This window comes from Remersonia thermophila, chromosome 3 (assembly GCF_042764415.1).
Source record: "Remersonia thermophila strain ATCC 22073 chromosome 3, whole genome shotgun sequence".
Lineage (NCBI taxonomy): Eukaryota > Fungi > Ascomycota > Sordariomycetes > Sordariales > Chaetomiaceae > Remersonia > Remersonia thermophila.
In genome coordinates, this window is record NC_092219.1 from 550,341 (window position 1) to 568,056 (window position 17,716).

At 61.6% G+C, this 17,716-nt stretch overlaps 5 protein-coding genes across 5 annotated transcripts; 2 read left to right on the forward strand and 3 right to left on the reverse strand.

Moving 5' to 3' along the window:
- Nucleotides 1-1,008: 1,008 nt before the first annotated feature.
- Nucleotides 1,009-3,490, forward strand: VTJ83DRAFT_2966 (uncharacterized protein; the record flags this gene model as incomplete). The annotated part of the gene is made up of 4 exons (XM_071009294.1): nucleotides 1,009-1,362; nucleotides 1,415-3,155; nucleotides 3,213-3,339; nucleotides 3,394-3,490. 4 exons carry the CDS (start codon nucleotides 1,009-1,011, stop codon nucleotides 3,488-3,490), a joined length of 2,319 nt encoding a protein of 772 aa, XP_070866847.1.
- A 1,034-nt stretch (nucleotides 3,491-4,524) lies between these two features.
- VTJ83DRAFT_2967 (uncharacterized protein) lies at nucleotides 4,525-6,573 on the reverse strand (the record flags this gene model as incomplete). The annotated part of the gene is made up of 2 exons (XM_071009295.1): nucleotides 4,525-6,353; nucleotides 6,423-6,573. The coding sequence occupies 2 exons, from the start codon at nucleotides 6,571-6,573 to the stop codon at nucleotides 4,525-4,527; spliced, it is 1,980 nt and encodes a 659-aa protein (XP_070866848.1).
- Nucleotides 6,574-7,082: 509 nt separating this feature from the next.
- VTJ83DRAFT_2968 (uncharacterized protein) lies at nucleotides 7,083-7,553 on the reverse strand (the record flags this gene model as incomplete). Its single annotated transcript, XM_071009296.1, has 3 exons — nucleotides 7,083-7,203; nucleotides 7,266-7,445; nucleotides 7,504-7,553. 3 exons carry the CDS (start codon nucleotides 7,551-7,553, stop codon nucleotides 7,083-7,085), a joined length of 351 nt encoding a protein of 116 aa, XP_070866849.1.
- Nucleotides 7,554-9,584: 2,031 nt separating this feature from the next.
- On the forward strand, nucleotides 9,585-12,354 carry VTJ83DRAFT_2969 (uncharacterized protein; the record flags this gene model as incomplete). Its single annotated transcript, XM_071009297.1, has 7 exons — nucleotides 9,585-9,695; nucleotides 9,802-10,282; nucleotides 10,343-10,399; nucleotides 10,459-10,632; nucleotides 10,689-11,240; nucleotides 11,294-11,713; nucleotides 11,789-12,354. 7 exons carry the CDS (start codon nucleotides 9,585-9,587, stop codon nucleotides 12,352-12,354), a joined length of 2,361 nt encoding a protein of 786 aa, XP_070866850.1.
- A 2,785-nt stretch (nucleotides 12,355-15,139) lies between these two features.
- Nucleotides 15,140-17,441, reverse strand: VTJ83DRAFT_2970 (uncharacterized protein; the record flags this gene model as incomplete). Its single annotated transcript, XM_071009299.1, has 2 exons — nucleotides 15,140-16,989; nucleotides 17,417-17,441. 2 exons carry the CDS (start codon nucleotides 17,439-17,441, stop codon nucleotides 15,140-15,142), a joined length of 1,875 nt encoding a protein of 624 aa, XP_070866851.1.
- Nucleotides 17,442-17,716: the final 275 nt, after the last annotated feature.

Sequence of the window (17,716 nt, forward strand, 5' to 3'; positions counted from 1 at the left end):
GCGATTCGATTCGAAGCGGCAAGCGACCAGAATGGCAGCTTGCTCCATCGCTCCCGACCACGTCGTATCCCGTCAGCGCCGTGCTTATTAAGAAAGCACGAGACGGATAGGGGAGGCAGGACTGAGTTGGCGACTGCTGATCGGTGGTGGAGAGGATCCATATGACATTCGAGAAGGCGCAGTCCTTGACAAGTGGACTCAGACAAGCGCCATTGCCCCATCAATTACGGTCCAGATCTCCCTTTTCTTTTTTCATCTTGTCATCCCACACTCAGGCTCCGGCTTTATGCCTTGTCAACCTCGATCTGCCCGTGCCCGGGGGTAGAACCTGTTGATTCCTTGCTTGGCTCGAGCCGTTTCCTTGTTGCCATCCTGTCTGCATTCCGGTTCCCTGCCGCCGCCCCGCCATTCGATGGTCCCTGTCCAGCCTCCAAGGACAGGAAGTGCAGAGAAAAGAAGAAGATAAGCCTTTTTTTTTTTTTTTTTTTTTTTGGTCCGGGGTTTCAAGTCGTCGGCTGGAGACGCACACGCTCTCCGGCATCTTAAAGCGCATTCCGGTTGCTCGGCGCCGAGTCAGCCAAACGCCCAACGTCTGCATGCTACGTCATTCGAGAGCTCCCAGGTTCGATATCAGAGCCCTTCCCAGGTCCAGCCACCTAGGGACCGCGACCAAAGCGCTCTGGCTCATACGTCATTCATTCTCCCCCATCCGAACACGCAGCCCACCTCAGTCACGCCCATCAAGGATCTCTGGACGTTTGGCGCGGGGAACATACGTGCGGGACCGCCCTCTATCTCGCTCACAAAACTTTCTGGCTTCAAGAGGCGCGGCGGCTCAATCGTTTACGTTCTCCTAGTCCACTCTTTTGTTTCACCGGGCCACCACGTTTGCTTGCAGCGCCGCACCCCCTGTGTCTAAGAGTCTGGAAGGTTCCTGATCGACGCTCTCGTGGCCTCTCCGCGGCGACTGCGTGTCAGTGGAGGAAAAAACGGACCTCGCAATCCATCATGACCCCCTCGCTATTCAACTTTAAGGAGTTGAGGCGGCGCTCCAGGGCAAGCTTTCGGTCGACAGATACCTCAAGCGAAGCTGACGCCGGCAACACCACGGGCTCCATGACGCCCCCCTACGGCGAAAACCCTTCCGATCCGGCCCTGGACGCCAGAGGCCAGCTGCCAATGCGGGCCTCCCCCGAGGCTTCGCCTGTCGTCCCCCCTCCCATTCCCCCGCGACCTCCGCCCTCCAACGGGGCTAGCCCTCGCCAGAGCGCCACCGCGGGCTCACCGGTGCCCGGCAGAAAGCCGAGCCCGCCGCTCTCCATGTTTGCTCCCAGGATAGCCAACGTGGCCGACGGCTCGTGGGTAAGCGGACCAGGAAACCCGTACGAAACCCACGACGGCTAACGCGGAGCAGGTCTACCAGAAGGTGTTGCTTGTTCACGGAACCATCGGTGAGTCCTCTCACGTGCATATCGACGGCACGGTGACCGTCACTCGGCTCGACGATGCGTTCCCCCCCATCTCATGGCCGGCACACGAGTCTCGTTTCAAGGCTTTGGCCTATCTGCTGCCCGGCACCAACCGCTTGCGGTTCGACTTTTGGAGCTCAAAGCTTGCCTCGGGCGGCCCCGGTCCGGTTCACTCCTCCTTCCTGATCGTTCACATGATCCCCCCCACCGGCGCTCCTCCCCTGCAGCTCGCCATCCTCCTGGCCAAAGACTCGCCGGGGACGTACGACGCGATCCCTGCGCGGATCGAGAGGGAAGGAAACGGGCTGGACGTTGCGGTCCGCAAGTTCCGCATGGCCGCCTATCTCTGGCAAGCCTTTACGGCCGAGCAGATGCACCGCAACAAGCTCGGCCGGCGAACGTTCAGGTTCGATGAGGAGTGGACAACGGGCACCGCCAACCACCGAGACCGAGAGCTCGGCACCATGCGTTCGGAGGCGCGGATCCACATCATTCGATGCGACAAGACTGTGGCCCAGCTCCGCGACCCCAACATAGCGCAGCAGAACCCCAAGGCTGCCGACCAAGGGGGGCTGTACGGCATCGCCGCCGACGCCGTGCGGGACTACTTCAAACCGCAGCCGGGCCAGAAGCTGTACGTCACCGTCCTGCTTCTGGATGCGCACTGGGATGCCCAGTCGAAGCTGCTCGTGGGCCACGCAGCGTTGGGCGGCTGCGCCGGCGATCTGAACCTGGCCATATTTGGGTCTCATTGCCTGCAGAGCTACCCTTCCAGCTTCGAGGAGGTCGTCCCTGCATTTAGCGACTGCACGCCGACCGACACCAAGCACGTCTGCAACGACTGCAACGACGCCGGGAGCTCGTGGGAGGCGGCCAACATCGGCATCGGTGCCCATCTCCACGAGACGGGGCATCTCTTGGGCCTTCCCCATCGGGAGCGCGGCGTCATGCTTCGAGATTATGTCCACCTCCACAGGACGTTCGTCACGCGAGAGGCCTACTCCACCCGGACGCGCTCCAAGGGCGGGCCGGTGTCGCTAGACGGCGAGTGCGTCTGGCACCGCCTTGACTGCCTGCACTTCCGAAGCCATCCCTGCTTCCGCCTGCCCTCGGATCCGAGCTCAAACCCCGACCCGAGCATCCAGGGGTGGCCTTTTGACAAAGGCTCTCTGACCGTCACGTCTGCGGCCGGGATCGGATACGTCGAGATCCTCGCCGGGGACGACGACCTCTGCCACGCATGGATCGAGTACCTACCGTCGAACGGCGGGTCCCCGCAGCGTTCCGTCACGTTGACCGAGCAGGAGCTGCGAGACAGGCTTCCCGAGGACAAGCGTAAGGAGAGGCTGCGCATCTCGGTCAGGTCGCTGGCCGGGGGAAGCCTCGACATTGATGACTTTGCAAAGATGTGTTCCAAGGGAGCGTCTTCCCTCAAGATCCCCAGCGCCGTGCCGGGCTTGTCCAAGACGGCGTTCCGGGGCATGAAGTTGGGACTGTCGCAGATGGAGGGCTCCCAGCCGCAAGAGGTTGTGTTCACGAGCTCGGTGCGCCAGGACCGGGTGCTGTCCAAAATCCTCGTCTACCACGGCGGGGCCCTGGACGGGCTTGAGTTTGTGTACGACGACGACTCGAGGCAGCTGTTTGGGAAGCGGGGCGGAAAGCCGGGCGGGGATGTGTTTGAGCTAGGTACGTTGGAACATGGTCCCTGTCGTTGATGAGCTCGGTTCGCTGACCGTTCTCCAGACGTCCGCCGCGGCGAGTACATAACGGGCTTCGTTGTCCGATCCGGGTTCTGGATCGACGGCATCCAGGTGCTCACCAGCCTGGGCAGGAAATCGCCCCTGTATGGGAATGCCAACGGCGGTAGTTCGTAAGTTGATCGTTCCGTCGGTTTCGTTCCTCTGCTGACCCTCCCGTTCCACAGGCACACCTTGATACCTCCCATTGGCTACAACATCTGCGGTGTCACGGGGAGTTGCGCCGCCTGGATTGATGGGTTCTCGGTGATCATTACCAAATGAGCGCCTCGGCGAAACGAAACATTGGGGATGCGCATCATCTAGATGGGGCCACCAAGGTCCCGACATGCCAATGTCCGAGGTGCGGTTGGGCACCTGTTTGAACCGTTTCGGGTTGGTTATCACGGTGGGGGGTAATGCGTTTGGGATCTGGATATACCAAGACACCAGAGGATGCCGAGGTGAGGAATTGGGAGCGGACACAGGGCTGGCATCCATAGGTATATACAAACCGGCGAGCTTTATCGCTTCTGCTCTAATTAATCGTACGTGCCAGGTTGTTCTGGTACATCCCCAGGCACCTTCGATACGCCGAGTGGTCCACCTTGTCACTGTGTGCTTTTCATCATGAACCCAAGCCGGGCGGGGACCTTGTTGACCGGAGTTCAGGGAACCGTTTTACTCACCAAGGAGAGCGGCAGTCCACGTGTATGCTAGGGGGGTTTGGAAGAGAGAGGCAGGGCGTGGGGTCCACAAACAGACAGCTAGAACGCTCTGTATTACGATCGGTGATTCGTCTCGCTTGTCTCACACAACCCCCCCCCCAGAAACTTCAGAAGATCATCATCGGCATGCAAAGGCCCAGCGAACAGAACGCATCCTGGACAAGGGGGGGGGGGGGGGGGGGGGGGGGGGGCAGACCAGGCCCTAGGTAGGTAGCGCAGAATCAAGGAAACAACAAGAGGCGAGCCGTTTTTCCTTTGCTCGGGGTATGCTACCGTACAAAACCCGACCAAAACTTCCCAGAGAGACCCCAACCGAACCAGATAGACCCGACCCGACCCGACCCGACCAGATATAATTACCCATTACATGCAGGTAGAACACAACCGGACATGCCAACAACAACAAAAAAAACACCCCTAGAACCGCTTTACGCCTGCCTATGCAGCAGTCCCCCCCCCCCCCCTCCCCCCCTCCCTCTACTTAGGCGCCTTACATCTCGGACAGACAGAACGTACACCACCGAACCATTACGAGGAGCCCCAACCAGCTCAGGTCCCCTCCAACGCAGCCCGCCGTCGAAGACCAAACCATCAGTAGTACTGATCCAAGCCCGCCTCTCCCCCAGCAGCAGCAGCAGCAGAAGCACCAGCACCAGCACCGCCGCCGGGCCCTAGCCCGGGACGCCCAAAGGATGGCTGGTGCTGGTACCCGGGATAGTACCCGGGGTTGGACGGGTTGGACGGGCCCGTGGGAACATTTTGGGGCAGTCCGTTCCCACCTCGCTGTTGTTGTTGTTGTTGTTGCTGCGGCTGCTCCCCATCCTCGTACATGCTCGCGAATCCTCCCTGGGTATCCCTCCCACCAACGTCATCCAGGGATTTGTAATGATGATTATGATGATGGTGATGATGATGATGATGCCCCCCGCCTCGGCTGCTTCCCGGTCCTCCGCCACCGCCGCCGCCGCCGCGGGATTTCGCGATGCCTCCGCCGCGCGGGCCCTTGCCAAAGTTGCGATTCCCGCCTGCCGCGTTGGCCACGCCGGCTCCCACGCCGCTTCCGCCGGCCCCGTTGGCCCCGCGAAACCCGCCACGCCCGGCGGCGGCGCCGCCGCCTCGGCCGCCCGCGGCCTGGTGAAAGTGCCTGTGCTGCTGCTGGGCGGGTCCGGAGGGGCGGGAACGGAAGTCGTCTTGGTGGGCGGTGTGCTTTCTCTTGCCGGCGCGCGGGGTTGCGTGCTGGTGTTGCTGGTGTTGCTGCTGGTGCTGCCCCCCGGCGTGGTCGGCGGACGGCTGGAGGTCCTCGGGCTCGATGCGGAGCAGGATCTTCTCGCCGATGGTGGTTTCGAAGCGGAACGCCTGCTCGGGGGCGACGGGCTGCCACTGCTGGATCTTGGCGGCGTCGACGTGGCGGGCGCCTTTGCGCAGGGCGAGCACGACGAGCGGGACGGGGTCGCTGGTGTGGAAGGGCGCCGAGTCCGGGACGGGCCGCACGCGGGCCGCCCAGAGGTTGCCGTCGTGGCAGGCGGTGCCCGAGACCTCCCAGGTCATTTTGCCGCCCAGGCCGCCGATCTTGTCCATGATGGTCGGGGAGGCCGGGCGGGGGCAGATCATGATGTTGTTGGCGTGGAACTTGACCTCGCCCTCGGCGAGGTTGGGCGGGGTCTGGGCAAGCGTGAGCAGGCGCTGCGCGTCGGCGTGCTTGATCATGTAGCCGGTGTAGAAGACAGTCTTTTTGATGGCGAGGCGCTCGGCGCGGACGCCGGGCCGACGGCGGCCCTTGGACAGGGACGCGTTGTGGTCGTTGATGAGCTGCTGGACCTCGGCGATCTCGACGACCGGGTCGAGGTAGGTGGCCACGTCCAGGACCTGGATCACGTCGCCCTTGATGGGCCCTCGCGCGCCGGCGCCGCCGACGCCGTTGATCTTTTTCGCGTTGTACTCGTCGAGGAAGTCGCGGAAGCCCTTGACGTGCTTTATCCTGTCCTCGTAGATGCGTATCTCGTCGGCGTGGCGGTACGTTTCCATCAGGGCCTCGAGGAAGACCTGCTTGAAATGCATCGTGTTTTGGAAGGTCTCGTTGCTGGGGCCGACGACGGGCTTGAGGCTGATCATGTCGAACTCGAGGCCCTTGCTGGCGACCATGCGCTTGATGAGGTCGCCGAAGCCCGACTCGGAGCGGCCCGTCAGGAGGACGCAGAGGGCATCCTTTTGCTTGTTGGTGAGGCGGATGAGCTCGACGATCTTTTCGTTCCACCAGCCCTCCCACGCGCGCGGCTCCTCCTTGGCGAGGCCCTCGCCCGTGGCGGCGAGGATGCGGGAGTCGTGCCACCAGCCGCCGTTGACGAAAGCGTCCGGGTTCGAGAGGGTGCCGATGGTGGTATTGTTCCAGAGCTTGGGGTTGGGAAGCGGGGTCTTGAAGACTGGATCGAGGCAGAGAAAGCGTCAATGGGTTGCGATCACGACAGGCGACGGGAAACTCTTGTGCTTACGGGTGTTGTCAAAGTCGTAGACGTGGATGGCCTTGACCGAGTCGACGGGCGGGAGCTGCTTGTTTAAGATGGACCAGCGGCCCATGGTGGTGATGGTGTGGGCATTGAAGGCGGTGCCGTTTTTGTAGGCGGCGTACGCCGTGGGACCCATGGCTCTTCGTGACAAGCTCAAGACGCGCGGGAGCAAGGTGGAAGGATCATGGAGGAGGAGCATGGCGGTTTGGTGTCGCCATAGGAATCAACTTTGGGGGACGCTAATCGATTTCGAGGTGTTGACCAGGGTGTGGCGGCAGATGTGGGGCCCTGGCAGGTGTGGGTCCGCGGGGAGCGCTGGGGGCTCCCCCCCCCCCCCCTAGAAAAAAAAAAACGAAAAAAACAAAGGGTTAGGGGATGAGGATGAGAGTGAGATGAAGATGAAGATGAGTTTGAACAATAAGACATGATGATGAGCCACCCTCCCTCTCTCCCTCCCTCCCTCTCTCTCTGCACCAGAGAAAAAAAAAAAAAAACAAAGAGCAGAGGGTCTCAAGGGATACCAAACGCCGTGTTTTTTTTTTTTTTTCTTTTTCTCTTCTCTCTCTATGAGAAGAGCCCGACAACGCCCCCCCAACCCAACGCCATGCCAATGCCCAACGCCTTTGATCATCCCGAGACGCCCGTTCATGATTCCATTTCGACATCTTGCGTGTTGTTGGCCCTCTCGGGACCGTTGTCAATCCGGTACCCGGCAGCCGCCATGGCCTCCTCGTGCGTGTACGCACCCTCCTTCAGCTGCTTGAGCCTGAGGGGTCACGGTGTGTCAGCCCTGCCTGCTCGGGGATTCGGGTCCGAGGGGATGCTCACCTCCTCTTGTGCGGCTTGCCCTTGCGGTGGAGGACGAGGCTGCTGTCCGTCTCAAACCACTTGGCGCATTCGATGCAGTAGTGCCGGCCGAGCCCGGGCAGGTCCTCGGTGGCTTTGGTCTCCTTGAACTGCTGCAGGTGGCGGGGAGAACGCAGATCGGCTTGGATCTGGTCGAGGTCCCTGGGGGCAAGGTGAGTGCTTTGTGCGATGCGGCCGCCGATGCCATGGAACAACGTACCGGACCCGCCTCCGGGTTTTTGTCTTGGTCCGCTTTGCAAAGATGCCCATCTTGAATCTGCGTCTGGCCAATGTTCCAGGGCGGCGGCGGCGGGCGGTCGATGTGCGATGTGGATGTTTACGGCAAGTGGTGAGTCGTGCACTTTGAGTTGTGGGTCCCGGGTTTTCCTTTTCCTGGGTGGCGCACGGAGCAGCACCAAACTGGCCGCAGCGCTTGTGTCTCCCTCCCTCCCTCCCCACAAGGCCAAGCGGAAGCTGCCGTGACGTCGCAAGCCGGATCCCCCACCGTGGGCCTTCCATGCTGGCACGTGAAACAGCTGGGGCTGGGGGCAGGGCAGGACATGTTATCAGCCAGCAAACATAAAACCCCCCGACTCGTTCACACCACCCCCCCTTTCCTCCACCACCCTCCCAACGGCGCTCCTACATGCTGCATCCCTCTCCGGTGGCCCTCGGATTTTGGCCGGCTCGAACGGGCCCGCTACCGACGTCCCAGCGGAAACCGGAGCTACCGTCCGTATCGCCCTCGGATCTCCATCTTCAGCCGAGCGACGAGACGCCGAGACGGGGCTCCGGGATCCACTTTAACGGTCTCCAGGCCAGCAGAAATTTCCTCGTCTTCCCTGTGCCCGACGCCGTGAAATTGCGCTTGGTTTCATGGGTAGTGACAAGTCAGGACGGGAGAGCCGTGGTACTGAGAGGATGGGAGGGAGGGGGGAGGAGGGGAAGCCGTTGGCGTCCCGTTGCTCAAGCTCGAGGCTGCCCAACGTTCGGTTGCGTCACAGCTGGAAATCAGCCCTGCAGCCGGTGTGGTGGGCACGAACTTGCTTAGCAGAGCTACCTTTGCTAGAAATTGGACCTTCGACGGGGAAGCACAGGCCCAACCGCACACACATCCCGCCTCCCACCGAGCTGCCCGGTTTCTCCGGAAAGGTTACGCACACGACTCTCAGCCATTGGCACGCTGGCAGGTACTCGACGTTGAAACTGCTCTGCGCATCCACCATGGCGGTGGAGATGTCGGGATGATCCAATGAGGAGGAGGCCAATTGCAAGAGTCCTCTTGCTGGGCCTTGCCTTACTGGCCCCGGTAGTTGGAGAATGTTTGTTGGCTTCGCCGGGTTGTGTTTTTTTTTCCAAGTTATTCCCTCGATGGCAGACCCGGGAAGCTCGAGCAGCCGTGCATGCCACGGACTCGGTTCTAAGACTTCAATTTCCCCAAAAAGGTTCCAAGACGGAGCTTCCTCCTGTTCTCGCCGAAGGGCACGGCGGGAAATCATAAGGGACCAAGCCATGCTGCCTCGGCTATTCGTGTCGTCGTGGTTGTGCGGCGCTGTACACCATGGTTGCCGCGAGAGATCCCTGTTAGCTTGGAGTCTGGGCTGCAGAACGGGACGCCGTTGAGACAAAACAACGCGGTTGGACCCGAAATGCCCCCCTCCATGGGCAATGCACGGTGCACGCGATACTGTGTAGGGTCTGAGTCGTCGCCCAAAACATCAACGGACATACGGGGTTCGAACAGCATGTTTCTCAAGAAGGGGACGGACATGGGAGCGCTGGAGCACGGCGGCTTTGATCGGGCTTCTCCCGTTCGAAAGGAAGCGTGTGAAACAGGCTAGGCTGGGCCCTGGTCGGGTAACGATGTCATGTCTGGCGCTGGAATGCCACCCCGTTCGTCCCCCACATGCCGCCAGATATAATCGACGCGCCCGTGATTGGCCAGCCGACCTCTTCTCCATTCGGGCGAGGTACTTTCTCGGCTATCACGGTGGTGGGATGCCAGGAAGCTCTCTCCGCCGCAGCGAGGGGTCCCGGCTCGCACTGAGTTGCCACTGCGAGGTAAAATCCCGCCTTGGTTTCCTTCTCTCGCCAACCTCCAACTCTCCACCTTTTTTTTTTTTCCTTTTTTCCCTTTTTCCTCTCCAGACTTTCCCACCTCCTCCTCCTCCTCCTCCCAAATCCTCCGTCCTCGTCGTCGTTGCCGCGAGGTCGTTTGAGTGATCCCGCCGCACCCCTCTCCACTCCATTGACCAGACCGCCGGCAGCTTGCAACGGCTGCTACGTCACCCGCTCACCACCATGCTCGCCTCCCGTCAGCTCCTGGGCGTGGCCCGGAGCCGCGCCCTCGGCTGCGCCGGCATGGGCATCCGCCGCATGGCGACCGTCTCGGACTCTCCTCTGGACAAGAAGGTGCGTGTGCTCTCGCGATCCCTCGAGCGGCCGGCCCACGGCCTTCTCGCTCGTGGCTTTCTTCTACTTGCCTGCGGCTGCTAACCGCCATGCCGCCGCTCTCCAGGTCCGCCAAAACAACTGGGAGGAGGGCAACTTCATCAACTACAAGAAGATGTCGGAGAACCTGGCCGTGGTCCGCTCGCGCCTCAACCGGCCCCTGACCTTCGCCGAGAAGGTGCTCTACTCTCACCTGGACGACCCGCACAACCAGGACATTGAGCGCGGCACCTCGTACCTCAAGCTGCGTCCGGACCGCGTCGCCTGCCAGGACGCCACCGCCCAGATGGCCCTGCTCCAGTTCATGAGCGCCGGCATGCCCGCCGTCGCCAACCCCACCACCGTCCACTGCGACCACCTGATCGCCGCTGAGGTCGGCGGCGAGAAGGATCTCGAGGCCGCCGTCAACGTCAACAAGGAGGTCTACGACTTCCTGAGCAGCGTCTGCGCCAAGTACAACATTGGTTTCTGGAAGCCGGGCTCGGGCATCATCCACCAGATCATCCTCGAGAACTATGCTTTCCCCGGCGGTCTCCTGATCGGCACTGGTGAGTTGTTTTGATGTGCGGCGCGTCGCCGGATCCCGAGAGCTGACGTTGGCCTCGCAGACTCGCACACTCCCAACGCCGGCGGTCTCTCCATGGTGGCCATTGGTGTTGGCGGCGGTATGTTGAACCCCCTTCTTGTCCCGGAGATGGCGTGCGGTGGCTAACGCGGACGATAGCCGACGCCGTCGACGTCATGGCCAACCTCCCCTGGGAGCTCAAGGCCCCCAAGATGATCGGTGTCAAGCTCACCGGCCAGCTCTCCGGCTGGACCGCTCCCAAGGACATCATCCTCAAGGTCGCCGGCATCCTGACCGTCAAGGGTGGCACCGGTGCCATCGTCGAGTACTTTGGTAAGCCGAGAGCGCTGCGGCCCGTCCCGACCCCCTTTTCTAACCAGCGTTTCCAGGTCCTGGCGTCGACAGCATCTCTGCCACCGGCATGGCCACCGTCTGCAACATGGGTGCCGAGATTGGCGCCACGACCTCGCTCTTCCCCTTCAACGACCGCGTCTACGACTACCTCGTCTCCACCAAGCGCAAGGATATCGGTGACTTCGCCCGCGCCTATGCCAAGGAGCTCCGCGCCGACGAGGGTGCCGAGTACGACCAGGTCATCGAGATCAACCTGTCGGAGCTCGAGCCCCACATCAACGGCCCCTTCACCCCCGATCTTGCCACCCCCATCTCCAAGTTCTCCGAGGCTGTCAAGGCCAACGGCTGGCCCGACGAGCTCAAGGTCGGCCTGATCGGCTCCTGCACCAACTCGTCGTACGAGGACATGTCCCGCGCTGCTGCCATTGCCCGCGATGCCCTCAACCACGGCCTCAAGGCCAAGGCCCAGTTCCTCGTCACCCCCGGTTCCGAGCAGGTCCGCGCCACCATCGAGCGCGACGGCCAGCTCCAGACCTTTGAGGAGTTCGGCGGCACCGTCCTTGCCAACGCGTGCGGTCCTTGCATCGGCAAGTCTCCCTGCCTTTCTCGTCGTTTTGGCGTTTTATTAACTGTGTTCTAGGCCAGTGGAAGCGCGGCGATGTCAAGAAGGGCGAGGCCAACTCGATCGTTTCGTCTTACAACCGTAACTTCACGGGCCGTAACGACGGCAACCCCGCCACCCACGCCTTCGTCACCTCCCCGGATCTCGTCGTCGCCCTCACCATCGCCGGCAGCCTGCACTTCAACCCCCTGACCGACAAGCTCAAGGACAAGGACGGCAACGAGTTCCTCCTCACCCCTCCCTCGGGCGATGCCCTGCCCTCGGTCGGCTTCGACGCTGGCCGCAACACCTACCAGGCCCCGCCCAAGGACCGCGCCTCGGTCAACGTCCAGGTCTCCCCCACCTCGGACCGTCTCCAGCTCCTGTCTCCCTTCCAGCCTTGGGACGGCAAGGATGCCACCGACCTGCCCATCCTGATCAAGGCCCAGGGCAAGACCAGTACGTCCTCCTTTTCACCCCCTCTTGGATCTCCCGGTCCGGTCCCCTAGCGGCTTGCTAACGCTTCTGCCTCAGCCACCGACCACATCTCCATGGCCGGCCCGTGGCTCAAGTACCGCGGTCACCTTGACAACATCTCCAACAACATGCTCATCGGCGCCATCAACGCCGCCAACGGCGAGGCCAACAAGGTCAAGAACCAGACCACCGGCGCCTGGGACGCCGTCCCGGCCGTCGCCCGCGACTACAAGGCCAAGGGCATCAAGTGGGTCGTCATCGGCGACTGGAACTACGGCGAGGGCTCGTCCCGCGAGCACGCCGCCCTCGAGCCCCGCCACCTCGGCGGCCTGGCCATCATCACCCGCTCCTTCGCTCGTATCCACGAGACCAACCTCAAGAAGCAGGGCATGCTGCCCCTGACCTTCTCGGACCCGGCCGACTACGACCGCATCCAGCCCGATGACAAGGTGGACATCCTCTGCACCGAGCTCGCCCCCGGCAAGCCCATCACCATGCGCGTCCACCCCAAGAACGGCGAGGCCTTTGACATCAAGCTCTCCCACACCTTCAACGAGGGCCAGATCGAGTGGTTCAAGAACGGCAGCGCCCTCAACACCATGGCCAAGAGCGCCAAGAACTAAATGACGATAGGAGAAGAATAGGGGGACGATAAGGAGGAGGGGAAAAAAAGGATGTCCGGATAAGAGAGCGAGAGGGGATGGATGCATCGGGAGAGGGGATGGGGGGCCTGGTGGCTTTGGGGACCAACGGAATCGGCGTACATTCGCGCACTGTTTCTCGTTTGTATCTGTATATTGCTTCTTAGCATTGCAATGGACTTTTCACCCTACGTGATATGTGCCTCGTAGATTACCTTGACCACGGAGCATGGGATGACCGCCCAACCAACCCCGCGTTGTCAGGATATGTTTCCATCGTGCATGCTCTACCGGAGAGCCTGCTCTTGCACCACGAGGTTGTTGACGCAGCGTGTCACCCTGTTTGGCTTGAGTCGTCATGTCCTTCATGGTTGCTTTCCTGTAACCCGCTTGACATGGAGCTTGTTGGACCTAGGATCCCTTGGATATCGCGAGATGACGAGAGCAGTATGTTCTGATAGCCTACGATCTTTGCCGTAATTACATATCTACTAGCACTTCAACGCTGGCTTGCATGCATCATATACCCCGTCTGTGGTACAAACTCTTCATCATCATGCAAGCATGATGTCCCCAACGCCAACATGTTTGCCCTGGCCATGTCCCACGGCCTCCCATCCTGCCAAAGTACTTCAAGTCAGCTTCGTTCTCCATCCGCTATCCTTCCATCCTTCTTAGCACGACTCGTTTTCTCCGTCGCCATGGCCCCATTCTCCTCGAACTACACAAAAACGTGCTCTACTAGCTCGGGCGCGTTTACTCCGTCATCACGCGACGAGAAAGTTGAAATACCGGCCCCGTTTTATAGAACTCCCAACCCCGATCTTGAAGGCCCTCCGTGTATGGTCTCGAGGTGCTCTACATCAGCATTAGGCACCCCTGCCCTGCCCAAAAGACGCGATTCCGCAGTTTTTCTTCCTTTCTAAGCAGGTCGGACAGGGGCAACCAGCTTTGCCTCGTCGGCGACTCACGCTCAGCCCCGATAGCAAGCAAGCGTTGGGACATCGAACCGCTCGATATAACCATCATAGCGAACCGATACTACCTAGCGGGGACCCAACCTCAAAGTCTTGCCATGCCTCCCAGACCTCCAAAAGAGTTTTCTCTAACGTCCCAGCTTCAAGGAGCCCGCCTCGAGTCCGCAAGCGCCCTATCAAGCAGCGCGGTCGACGGAAAACATCTACTTCGCTACGCTCCGGGGACCGAGTGGCTGATGCTCAAGGCGCATCGAAACCATCCGGCAGACCCCCCCCCCCTCCCTCCTCCTCCTCCTTGGGCCACGACTCATTCGGCCAGACATATTTGACCAGCGTCACGGGCTACGCCCGCTCCTTGGCTCAGATGAGATGAGATGGGAGATGGCGAAGGTGGCCCTCATTGGTCTGCGCGCCTATACCTTTCAGAGGGTAGGGATGTATCCCCTACCGAGGGCCACACCTCTTGGTTACGTTCCTCGTGCAACCACGTTACTTATCGATATAATAATCCTCCCAAGGTCTATATTCTTGGCCTATATCATGCGGGAAGACATCGCTGACTGTCACGTACCCCGCCACGTGACCGTTCTCTGTGTTTGGGTTCGAACTTACGGTCCAGGATCGCAGTCGGCTTTACGAATAAGCTGATAAGAACCTGGACCTCTTGTCGATTTAGCCCGGCCTCGGGATTTGGGAGCCTTCTCTTCCTACTACACGCAGCACCACACAGAAGATCTCACCACTTGATTTACCACTTGGAACCACTTCCTACGCCGCCCAACGACGCGGAGCTGGACTTTGGCAGGGCGGCCCGGCCGCTCGAAGCAGCTGGTCGGCAGGACCAGGTACGTGAGCATGAATCATCAAGCACGACAACAGGCTCTGGCACGCCACGGAAGCTCTGTCTAACAACACAATTGAAATTGTCCTGGGAACTGCCCAAAGGCTTCGGATCACAAATCCAAGGGCAAGGCCAATCAAGGCGAAGGCATCCTCCAGCGACGCCCAGGATGAAGAGACGCCTTAGTATTGTATCAGGCCGGGTGTTCCGGAGCCTTGGATCCTCGTTCCCTGACGGCCGGGGGCCTGCGCCGGATCGACGCGATGGATCGGGCTGCTTCGCGAAGAGGAGGAGAATCTTGATCCCGTCAAGCTTCTTGAGAGGAAAAAAAAAAAAAAACAAATCAAAGCCGAGGGGCTGGAGCATTCCTGCTGGAGTACTGAGTAGTGGGAGGCACACGATGGCCGACCCGGACAATCCTATCCCAAGGGACTTGTCCGCTGCGACAGGCATCCATCCGGCCAAAGCCGACTGCTGCGGACGCGGAATCAGAGCCATCGACATCACGTCCACTCGTGGCATCCGTTGATTCCGAACCATGAAGAGGGATGGCTGCGAGCTACCCATATAGCAAGCATGCTGCTACTATACTATATTAGTGGGTGGTTGCAAGGGTTGGGGTTGACTACAAAGGGGCATCACGTGACACATTGTGGCGGATGTTCGCTACATCACGACTTGGTTTCTTTCCTAGCGGCGATGCCGCATCGCATTGCCAGATGTACTATACATGTACATAGCGTAAGCACTTCAGCACGTGTTCCACACGGCACGCCGCGGAGGGTCGTCGCTGGGGTGGTCGAGGGAAACACAAACATATTGCCAATCCTAAGATGCCGACCCTACATTACTCTCCTCCACCTTGTGCTCTGCTCTGCCCACACGTAGACGTCGTCATCCATCCACCGCTCCTCCCCCCCTTCCTTCTCCACGGCCATTCGCCTCCATCTCACGCATCCTCCATCTTCACATCCTCCCCACCGCCGCCGCCACCACCTCCTCCGCCTCCTTCCGTCTTCGCCGCGGCCTCGTCCTTCTGCTCCTCCGGCGGCGGCGTCGCCCGCATCATCCAGGCCAAGACGCACCACAGCAGCTCAAACGCCTTGACCCTGTCCTCCACCTTGAAAAAGTCCAACCAGGGGCTCCTCGTCACCTCGAGCCTCCCCCAGCTCCTCGGCGCGGACCCGTCGTCCTCCGCCTCGCCGGCCAGCACCGCCAGCAGCCGGTCGGGCACGCGGACGCGCACGATGCTGATGTGGTGCAGCACGGTGCTGATGACAAAGATGTCGTCGTAGTCGGCGCCGCGGGCGCGGCCGATGGATTGGTAGCGCGTCTTCTTGTCCCAGGTCGACGAGGGCGGGCGGAGGGCGCGGTAGTTGTCGTACGCGGGGAGGTTGCCCGACTTTTTGAGGCGCTTGGCGGACTTGGAGGGGGCCGAGGAAGAGGACGAGTCGGGGTCGGAGCCGGCGCGGGATCGCTGCGGGAGGTTCAGGCGTTCCCTTGCGCGCTCGAGCCGCTCGAGCCGGGAGGATCCGGGGGAGGATGACGACGAGGACGAGGACGAGGACGAGGACGAGGCCGACGCCGACGCCGAGACCGACGCCAAGGTAGGCAGGACCTCGGGCGGGGGAGCGTCCTTGTCGCCCACCGTCTGGTCCTCGCCGGACAGCATCTCGACCTCGCGGCCGATGGGCCCGCCGGGCCCGCCGCCCCAGCGGGGCTTGGTGCACCACCACGCGTTCTCGCCGATGCGCTTCTCGACGCGGCCTTCGCGGGCGCGGTGCTGGGCGGTGATGAGGGCGGCGACGATCTCGCGGGCAAAGTCGAGGACGGATTCGCGGTCGGGAGCGGCGGTCGGGTCCGCTACCGAGCCGGCCGGGGGGAACGAGGTGGCGTGGCGGGCGCTCACGGCGGCGACGGGCCCGTCGACGATGCCGGCGCGGGAATCCTCGCGGGTGGCGGCGGCCCGGAAGAGGAAGCTGCATCCGGAGGAGAAGTAGGAGCTGCGCGGGGCGCCCGAGGGGGTCTTGGAGGTGATGTGGAGGCGCGGCTCGACGCGGGCCGGCTGGACGGTGCAGGCGAAATCAAAGGCGACGAGCTTGAGGAAGACGCCAACCATGTTTTGGCGGTAGTCGATGGGCATCTCGTGGCCGGCGCTGGTGCGGTAGTACTGGGGCCCCTTGGAGGAGCCGTCGGCGGGCTCGGACGCCGGGTCCGCGGCGGCGGCGGCGGCGGCGTCGTCATCGCTGCCTTCTTGGTCCGCGGCCGGCTTGGACGTGTCCTCCCAAAAGGCCGAGTACAGCTCCAGGTGCCGGAAGAACTCGTAGGCGTTGCCCAGGCGCAGCGGCGGCTGGCCCTTGGGAAGCGGCAAGCGCCGGATGGCCCGGAACGCGTCGTCGTTGGGGATGGAGAGCTCCCGGCGGCGATCCAGGTACGCCTGACAGCCGGGGGACAGCTTCGCCGCGCTCAGGGGCTTGCGGGTGCTGTTGTCCATGGCGTGGGCCTCGTCGGTCGACAGGGCCTGCCACGCCTCAAAGTCCGGGATGTAGGCCGGGTCCGGGATGAGCTGGGCGGCGTCGGCGTCCGGGACCACGTGCACCCCGAGAGCCTCCATGTGGGCCAGGGAGACCTCGTTGGGCCGGACGATGGTCTGCAGGACCGCGGGGAGCGGCTGGGGCGCCCCATTCTGGGCGGCCGGCTCTTGCTGGTCCGAGGCCTTGGGGAAGCACCGAGGGAGGTTGATAGGGGTCGGAGGCGGCACCTCGCTGCGGGGTCTCCGTGCTACCCCTATTGACGGAGCTAGAGGCAGATCAGAATCTAGGTGTTCGCCAAAGAGAGGAGGTGGGTGGGGACGCGACAGGTCCCGCGGGGCTCGCCGGCACCTAGGACGATCCGGCAGGACAGCAGCAGGAAAGGGGGACATCAAACACGGAGCCACAGCTGGGGCGATGGATGGAGCACACGAACGAGACGGGCAAAAAAAAAAAAAAAAAAAAAAAAAAAAAAAACAGCAACAACCACCACAACCAGACAACGCGTGTAGAAACGCCAGACAACGTCGGTTCACCACATTTCTCCTCCGCGGCGACGAACCATGGAGGGCGGCGGGGCAACCCGGAGGGGATGTCTATCTCTCATGAGAGAGGGCAGGGAAGGCTTCTTGAAGCCGTCGTTGATGCAGCCGGATGCCGAGAGGATGGACTCGGGAAAAGAACATTGCACATACCGAGGAAGGCGATGGTGGAAAACATGACGACTGGTGGTGCTACGGAGGGTCTGAGCGGGAGGTAGGTTGCGTGGTGTTGCTGATTTGTGGCTGGGGGATCAGATCGGTTGCGTCCCGATGGGCGATGCTTCGTTGGGGAGGTTTAAGTCTAAACGGGGGCAGGATGGCCACCGGCAAGGCAAGCAAGCTGTCGTTGTTGTTGTTGTTGTTGTTGTTGTTGTTGTTGTTGTTGTCGTCGTCGTCGTCGTCGTCGTCGTCGTTGTTGGCGGCGGCGGCGGCGGCGATGTTTGAGTAAGCAAA